This window comes from Morone saxatilis, unplaced genomic scaffold (assembly GCF_004916995.1).
Source record: "Morone saxatilis isolate NCDOM2014 unplaced genomic scaffold, NCSU_SB_2.0 Contig22, whole genome shotgun sequence".
Lineage (NCBI taxonomy): Eukaryota > Metazoa > Chordata > Actinopteri > Moronidae > Morone > Morone saxatilis.
Window position 1 is genome coordinate 8,956,948 of NW_023339785.1, and position 9,570 is coordinate 8,966,517.

General features: G+C 40.1%; 1 protein-coding gene across 1 annotated transcript in view; it reads left to right on the forward strand.

The window, feature by feature from the left end:
* Positions 1-9,570, forward strand: part of LOC118333954 (BEN domain-containing protein 4) — a 10,238-nt gene extending 668 nt beyond the window's left edge. The window contains exons 2-7 of the mRNA XM_035669775.1: positions 4-172; positions 3,241-3,807; positions 5,972-6,063; positions 6,217-6,243; positions 6,570-6,810; positions 8,327-9,570. Of these exons, the coding sequence (XP_035525668.1) occupies positions 4-172; positions 3,241-3,807; positions 5,972-6,063; positions 6,217-6,243; positions 6,570-6,810; positions 8,327-8,559 (1,329 nt within the window). The 3' untranslated portion in view covers positions 8,560-9,570. The remainder of the gene's footprint in view (positions 1-3; positions 173-3,240; positions 3,808-5,971; positions 6,064-6,216; positions 6,244-6,569; positions 6,811-8,326) is intronic.

The window sequence follows — 9,570 nt, forward strand, 5'->3', positions numbered from 1 at the left end:
CAGCATCGTTTCCCATGTGAGAACAGGCCCAGCAGCAGGGTCCCGACATCCACCTCAGCGCCGGCGGGCAGCGTGGCGGCGGCAGCGTCTCCCGGTACCCAGCAGCGGCGCGCCAGCAGCGGCAGCGCGGAGCCCAGATTCTCCCCTGACTGCACCTACGGGATCAGCTCAGGTGGGTTTTCAAACTTGTTCAGAGTGAGTGATGAGAGTTGTTTTTATTCGTTTGGACTACTTTTCTGGTGTCCTGAGATTGTCCAGATTCTGGTGCATATTTTGGATTTTAGCTGCTCAGATATATGAGCGTAAAGTCAATAAACTTGGATGGGAGGCAAAACAATATGCCATTAAACGCGAGCATCTCTTTTGTTTGCTGTACATCACCTGAGCTTCGTGTTTTTGTTCCCATTTCTTCCTCTTTCTCTTCCTGTCAGCAGTGATTGATTTGCTGCTGTAATGAGAGCAGTCATGATTGAATCTCCAGTGTGCATGTGCTAAAAATTACATTGGGTAATTGTCTGTGTGTGTGTGTGTGTGTGTGTGTGCAAGAAGGGCCCTCACAATCTCCGGTTGAAACACATTGTTCATTTTTCTCCTCAGCTGCTCTTCATTAGAGGGCTGTGCAGTCTCAGGAAGAAATGTGCTCCTAGTGTGGAGGGCGGGTCCATGGGAACCAACATTAAGATGAAAGCAATGAACCTAATCCTGGCAGTTATGAAATTAAACATTAGACATCTCATCCTCTAATCAGATATTAATCTCTTTATCACCGCTGGCAGCACAGGCTCAATTTGCTGCTGGTTATTGTTACTTTACAGACAATCAAGTGTTCAGGCTGAGCTCAGGTTGCACTGTAGCCCTATAATAACTCACCTACATGAGAACTGGCAAATGTGTGCATGAAGTATTACAGGTTTGATCTTCAATGTGTGAAAGTCTGCCTGATTCCTTGTAAGTATAACGCCCAGGTTTCAGGGATGATGGCCCATTGTTTGCATCTATTCTGGCATGCACGTGGTCCTGATTTCACTTATGAAATAATCAAACAAAATTATATTTCCCCTGCTTCAGTGAATCTACCCATATTACACAAGATGTATCATCCAATCCCAGCTAAACGTGCCGTGCATTTTTACTGATAATGACACATCAAAGTGCTTTTATCTGCACGGCAGGAGCAACTTAATGTCCCTCTCAGGCCTGGAAAGAAAAAAAAACTTGATGCCCTTTTCATGAGGAGAAGCACCAGAGACCCCTGGGCCTCAGCAATCAGTTCAGCACACAATAACACAAATTGCATTGAGAAGCCTTTCCCAAAGAGTTGTGATTAAAATAAATGGGGCTCATAAATTTGCCTCTGCCGAGCGTGTTGTTTTTAATGAAATTTTATGAGGCTCTCAGCTCACGGTGCCACAGAACTGGTGAGCGAAGAGAGTGGGGTGGTGGTGGTAGTGGGGAGTGGGTGGGTGGTGGGAGGAGGGGGTGCAGGGTGAAGGCGAATGATATCAGATACATCTCGACGGGTAAACAGAGACAGCACGCATATTAATAAATGCGACACATCTGCGCCAGGCTGATAGACACGTCTGAGCGAGTGGCAACGCAGCAGTGGCCGCCTAGAACTCATTTTGCCTGTGTGTATATTTGTGTGTGTGTGTGAGTGTGAGGCCACTGATAATCATTACATGGAGGTATGTGTGAGATCATCTCATTGAGACGTGCTCAGACTATCAGGGAAACTATACACTGAGGCTTGTTTCTGGACAATGGCTCTGTGCTGATTTCCTTTGCTGTGTTTGGTCACAGCAGATACTGTGAGTTTATTGACATCTGAATAAATCAACATATTCAAGCTGACATTTCTATGAACAGAGGTGCCAACTGTATGTTACCGTTATGGAGAGCTTTGCCACAATAACACGCTGAACAAGAAAGAAAAAGGGAGGCCCAAAGAATCACACAACCATTTATATTGTTTCCAGAAGTGTGTATGCTCTGTATGATCACTCAAGTACTGTACTACTGAGGTACTAGTACTTCACATTCTATTTTCTGCTACTTTCTGCTTTTACCCAGGGAAATATACCCTGTGGTTTACTACAGGTTGTGCTTTAAGTTTTTAAAGTAGAATGCATTGTTAAAAATAAAACCAGTACTAGCCACCTTTATGGTTTGTGACCTCTGCACAATAAAGCAATTGAAGCCCCTTTCTCACATTTGAAATGTTTATGACTTGTCAGTTCCACTACAGAAAATGTCCCCTCTAAACTTCTCAGATGGCTTCATTAAACATGTTTTTAAGGCCCAAAGACGTCAAATGATACCATATTTTACAATAAAAGCAAAGATTCAAAAATATGAATAAAGAGTTGTGTAGTAAAATCTTCTCTTTTTTCTGACTTTTCCACTGTCTGACCCCGAGATCAAAAACCTGGACTAAACAACTCTATACAAAGCAGTTACAACCAGCTCGACCTCAACCAGCTGTAACAATAAAATGCTGCTTAGACACTGATGGATCTATATGAACAACCCTAATAATGTCACAGGGGGCACATTTCTTCACTGTTACTTGTGATACTTTAAGTACACTTAATACATTTAATACTTCAGCACTTGTTGATACTTTTCCTAAAGTAAACCACTCTGATGTAGTGAAAAGAATGATCTCTATTAAAGCCAGATGATAGATACAGTCGCTGTTGTGGAGCTTTTGACTGCATCACATGGTCTTTGTCAGCCGATTGAGTTTGCTTGGAACTGTAGATATTAAAACTTTCCAAGATCCTGAGCAGCTCGAGGACTTCTCACCCATGTTGAACATCTGCTGTTCTATGGCAATGGACCAACTCATTCTGCTGCTATACAGTCAAAAGCTCCAGAATAGTTACTTAATGGACTGTGGTGAGATTATTTAGAGATAATAATCAGAGATTATATTTGCTGCACTGAAACATTATTTCAGTTCGCTATAAAGTGAAACAATATGAGTGACTCTGTGTTCACTGGTTTTGGTTCTTTATGCCTCCTTTTTTCCTTCTTTCCTTCACATGGAAACTGAGCAGACTGGTGAGGACCATGTGATATAAAAGCTCCAGAACAGCTATTAAATAGATCTTGAGGTGAACTGCTGTTTCAAAGCTCAAAAGTTTGTCTATGAACGCAGTAGATTCTGTGATTCTACAGCAGGGACTGACCTGCAGAGTGGCTCTGACCTTTTGTCTTTCCTTCTCTCCGTCACAGAGAATCGTCTCATCCTGGATGCCTTTGCCCAACAATGTAGCCGAGTCCTCAGCCTCCTCAACAACGGCCGTCTCCTGGAGCCCTCCTCCTCCTTCACCTCTAACATCAAGCTGGAAGACGGGCCAGAGGAGGTACAGGGGCTTCACTGCTCCTCACTGGGGAAGTCCAAACCTGAAGAGAGCTCTTCCACCACAGACCCAGAAGAGGAGGCCCAACAAAGCCATTTGAGCCAACAACAGACCTCTGCCGTTCTCCGCATCTTCACAGACTCCCTACAGAACTATCTGCTCTCAGGGCCTCAGCAGCAGCAACATCTGGCTGTGGGTCTGGAGGATGAGCAGTGTCCGTTGGCTGAGCCCGGTTCTGGGGTGTCTCCTCCGAGACACAACCTGGGGGGCTGGGGTTCGCCGACTCCGTCAGAGTCGTATGGCCACCCGTCGTCCACGCTGCCTGAGGAAGAAGAGGAGGAGGAGAACTGCTGTCCGCGCTGCCTGGAGTTGGAGCAGGAGGTGCTATCTCTGCAGCAGGAGAACGAGGAGCTCCGCAACAAGCTGGAGAACATCCCAGGTGCAGTAATGAAAGCCAGGATGTCAAAGGGGTTTGATTTGAATTCATACTTGTGTTGGTATAGATTGGTGACAATTTAAAGGTGCTGTTCCACTACGAGCTACCAGAACAGCTTCTGTGCCACAGATTCTTTACAGCTCTGGAGCTTCTAAAAGATACTTTCCTGATTTGGTGGTCAGTGGCAGATTTTTAAGATTTGGGGGGCCAAGGCAACTCTGGCATGTGCCTCATTTTGACCCTTTCTCTAATTCAGGGGTCTCATACCTCCGGCCTGGGGGCCATTTCCAGCACTTCAACCTGTGACAAAATATAATGTAATCCTGTCGCAAGATTATATTTTTTAAATTAATTTTTCTAGTTGTTTTATATTGATATAAAGTACCCCTTCATATACCATTAAAATAAAAACACAATTCTATTTAAAAATATTTATTTAGTTTTGCAGAAAATAATGTCAAAGGTGGCAGCAAATGCGAGGAAATGGTTGATAAGGAGAGAGCAGGTTTGAGGCCTTCATCTTTGTTTGGCTGCGAAGAACAAAGATTATAGAAAAAAAAAATTTTGTACAATGTCAGTGAAACAATCTGCCTTTAATTATAAAATGAATTAGTCTGTACACATAAATGAGTAGCTTCATAGTTTCCCCTCCTCTGCAGCATATTGCCTATTTTCCTCCCTGCAGCCATGAAAATTAGTCTGAGGAGCAAATCATTTATTTATGTGCTAGTACCTGTTTTTAGTTATCAAATGTCTATTGTAGTAATTATTAGAAATAATTTATATTTTATGCCTCCATCCTGTTTTAAACAAGGGTGGCTCCCTGCATGAGGAATTTGTGATAAAAAATCTAAAACAGTGTTTTTGTACAAACCCTGTTGCAGCTTCATAATAAATTATCTTAACTGCTGAAAATTACTGTAATATACCTGTCACTGTCCTTTATAATCCTCAGAGTGCAATCTAAAGTTTAAAACTGAAGTTAAACCTTGTTAGTTAAGTAAAATACAGCACAAATTTTCTGTGTGCACTCAAATAATTACGATTTGCCTTTCAGTGCTTAAAATAATACACTCTTATACACAAAATCTGAAAATTGGTTCAACATAAAATATTAGTGATCACTGCCTTCAAAATTTAAGTTATTTCAATTACTGAATAGTTTGTGTACAGTAATGTTAGTGTGAATCAACTACAAAAAAACTCCAGCTAGTTAAGCTTACCTACCAGTAATGTTTATTTTTTCCTGGCAATTTCAAGTCTGATCCATCTTGCACTGCAGCTTCTGCTGAAATGTCACATTCAGGATCAGCCTCCTGGTTTTAATATGACCATTTAGAGATTTGTCAACATCAAACCAGGATCGATAGAAACAACACAACGATCCAGCAGAGAGAAATGCCCTCACTGAACTATTAGACACATAAAGATGCTTTGGTTCATTACTTGCAACTGGGTGTTAAATGGTTTGTTTCCGTTTAAAAAAAGTATGTATTGGGATTATGTACATTGTGCTCTTGTAATTTTCATACAAGGCATTGAAAAACGTGCCTTTTGAGTTGTTGAAATATTTCAGTCTGGAGCAAAAAGTGGTGGACAAAATAAAAAATATAAAATGACTAGAAAAGTTGATCAATAGGGACAATTTTATGTAGATAGATTAATCGACTATAATATAAGATATAATAAACTAACTATTCAAGCTCTTTCTCTTGTCACCTGTCTGTATCAGAGAAAATAAGCTGAAAATGTTTTCTGATCAAAAAGGCCAGCATTAATCAGTACCAAACCCACATATCCATGTAGTTTGTCAATATTAGACCTCAATAATTTGGGTTAAATTTCTGTGTATCATCAGTTTCAGAGAGCCACAAGCTCTCACTACATCTAAATGCATCACAGTTTGGGGCAACAGTCCTAATAGCATCTATTTTTGATAACTTCCCTGCTCTCCCCAAAGCATTATGAGCTCCCCAGTGTCCCCTTAACCTAATTTACACTAAACGGCTCATTTTATCTGCACATATCTCAATTTAAAATCACTAAACATTCAATTTAAAATGATCTTTTAAGGAGATATTGGAGGTTTTTATTATTGTTTGATTATATACCAGATGAGTCGTCTATTTACTAATGTGTTTGTATGACTGGTCACATTTTTGTACAGTTCCCTGTCAAAATGCTCTTGACTACTTCAAGACTGTTCTTGAGTTTCACAACCAGCTGGTGCAGCCGATGCCAGAGGAGCAGCTCACAGAGGTGAGAAAACTGGCTCATGTACATTATTCACAGTTATTTACAGCATGTGTTATAAGAAGAATATTTTAAGTTCTAAAAATATATCCTGCATTAAGTTCTTCATTGTGTTAATTGGGTGTGAAAATGTGAAATTAAAGAATACTCTCTCTACAGGAAGAAGAACGACAAACAGTCTTTGAGGTTTGTGTTTTTATTAAAGCCTATAATAATTGTTGTTTTTTAACACTGTCAAGGATATTTTTTGTGTTTATTCTTGCCTGTAAAACCAACAGAAAAAGGTGGTGCATTAGTGAAATCGACACCAGATGTTGTGCACACAGAAAGAACCATCCATTACTTTAGTTAAAATAAGATGCATCTTAAAGGTTAAAAGTCAGTTTCAAAGCTGTCAAAACTTTAGACAATGCAGTCGAATCTGGAATAAAATAAGCTGCATGAGCAGTTCAGTTCCTGATGCAGTACGACTATGAACATACCTAAACTCCCTGTCTTCCTCCTCCCTGAAGGGCAGCAAACAGCTCCTGGAGAACTATCCTCTCTTCATCACTAATAAGCAGTGGGACGAAGCCGTCAACTCCTCTAAGAAAGATGGCAGACGGCTGCTGCGCTACCTGATTCGCTATGTCTTCACCACGGACGAGCTCAAGTTCTCCTGCGGTTTGGGCAAAAGGAAGCGTTCAGTCCACTCAGGAGATCCAGGCTTGGAGAGACGGCCGCTAAACCCCGTCAAAGTCAGCTGCCTCAGAGGTACACGGCCTGAAAAAGTAGTATCTGCATTATGCTTCAGTCCCACTCAGTGTGAATGTGAAACAGTGGTAGAACAGTGGTAGTACACATACAGCTCTGGCAAATGTCAGCATATAAAATTCAGAGTTGTTTGAATGATTTATTACCATACTTATTAGAGAACTCTATTCCTATGACCCATGTTTCAGAATTGAAAAGCAGCAATAGCTCTCAAGTGAGCTCATTATTAATGGGCTCGTAACAATATGAGTTATATGTTCATGTAGCGAGCAAATGGTTTTGGTTCACATTTGGCACAGATATGATTTTTTTAACGGTATGAAAACATAAAATATTAAAATTTCATTATCTTATCATTATATCCGGCCTGAGATCTGACACAAATCCAATTTGTGGTTATGTGATTTCAGTTATAACCAATCAGATCATGTTTTCTTCTTATTTCCTTCAGCACTTGATTTCTGTTACTTAACACTATTTTATTCTACGTAAGACATAAAAAGACCATTGTTTGCCTCTTCATCATCTCACCAACTATCATCCAAATTCTACCCTTGAGCTGAACGCTTGCACCACTATTTCATTTCTACCTCGAGCTGTCTCACACACTGATTATTTTAAACCTGCAATAATTGATTTTCTTAATTTACTTTTTTTGTCTCTTGGGGGCAGCGGAAATAAGCTGTTAAGACAATAGTGACATATCATCCCAATATCAAAACAGTAAAGGTGTGCTAAACAATGAGTTCAAACTGTCTGTGACAATGCTTAGAGCCGAGGGGAACCGCAGATTCAGGTGATAACTGGTGACTGTGAAGGCCACAGCATATGATCATTTTTATTTTCATTAAACCATTCAGGAACCCCTTTTACCTTGTGTGGAAGCATCTAAAGTCATTGTGTTTCTACACTGTAGGGCTGTAACTAACAATTACTTTCATTATCAATTATTCTGCCATTTATATTCTTAATTAATTGATCCACTGTTAAAATATCTTCAAATGTCAGTTATTTGACTAAAAATAGATTTAGTGTACTATCTTGTATGACAAAGAAAAGCAGCAAATATTCACATGTGAAAAGCTGGAAGCAGTGAATACTTCACATTTCTGCTTGAACAAGAGTCTACAGCCATGCTGTAATCAGGCACAGTGGTGCATTGAGCTGTTAAGCAGGTATAATATCTATAAGTTCATCACTATAGGTGACTTTAATATTGTCATTGCATACATTGTAACGGATGTTGTTTAACTTTGAAATATGGAGTTGAGACAGAAAGATCAGGTCTATGTAATATTTAAGATTGAGCATTGATAGTCCCACTATCATGGTATTGTGTGACACATGTACAGTGAAGTTCAAAATGATTAGATCACAAATATGATACAGAACACATGGTGCCCCCCCTCGAAACCTCATTCCCGTTGAACCCTCTTAAAAATTAAGGCTTGCTTTGATTTCCAATAATACAACTTTGATTTCTAATCTTTTTTTTTATTTAAAATCTCCCCGATAGAATTCATCCGGATGCACTGTGCCTCAAACCCGGACTGGTGGATGCCCTCAGAGGAGCAGATCAACAAAGTGTTCAGCGATGCCGTCGGTCACGCTCGTCAGGGCCGAGCGGTCGGCACGTTCCTGGGCAGCAGCGGCAGCAGCACCAGCAGCCTCTACATGGACGCCTTTGATGGACATCTGTCGCAGGACGAACTGTATTTAAAAGGCTGCCAGAACGGCCAATCGGACTGATGTTGAAAGGAGGAATTAAAAAGACAAATGCCGGAAATGTAGCTGTACAACAACATATCCCAAAACACTGACCTTATCCTGTCACTTTACAAAGTGAAGAAAACATTCCAGAAGTTTATCAAACAGAATATAACACAGTCACTCTGAAGCAGTTTCTCTTTTTAGTTTTCTAGCTTTTTTTGCCATTTTTATACCTACAACTTTGTTTAGTCAAAATTTGACTCCAAACGGGTGTTTTAAACACAAAATTTTAGTCTTCCATTTGCTACGTTTTCTATGGTTTGTTGTTTTGATCGTTATGTCACTATCAGTGGAATATTTCTGTTCTGTGTTTTGGGATGGAGTCCCAGTGAATGTTTTCACACTTTACATGCATACCTTAATCAGGAAGCTATTTGTGTTAATGTTGCCCAAGTTAGAGACTTATTACAGCCATCACACACCCTCCATCACGGAAAGTAGCATTTAATAGGTTTCTGCAAAATTCTGCATCATTGGCGAAGCACCTTTACTTGCAACCCCTCTACAGGAGTGCCTCTGAAAATGTCATGTTTTGTTACCTGTAGTCTTGCACTTTGCATCCCTGTTTTTTCTTAATTTAAATTTATTCTGATGTTTTATTAAGTGAATTCAAACACAAAGTCTTTCCAATGTGCTAAAATGCAGCTTCACTTGGGTTGAAAGAAGTTTTGGTCAAAGCTGGCCCTGGTTTCAATTTCCTACAGCAGATTTCAGGATATGAAAAATGTATAATTAGGCACACAGACAGCCACCCACAATGTTGTATTCACAACTCTTTAAAACTGACTAATTACATGATTGTAATTACTTTCCAGTACAACTTCCACCAAAGTCAAGTTCGATAACTGGCCCTGCAAAGGTTTTTACACCTGCAAAGGTTTCACACGTCTCCTTAATGTGTTTGAAATATTATATGGCAGCAATATAATGCTGATATTTGTTGAAGATTGATTTTAATTATTAAAATGCAGATTTGCAGAAAAAAACAAC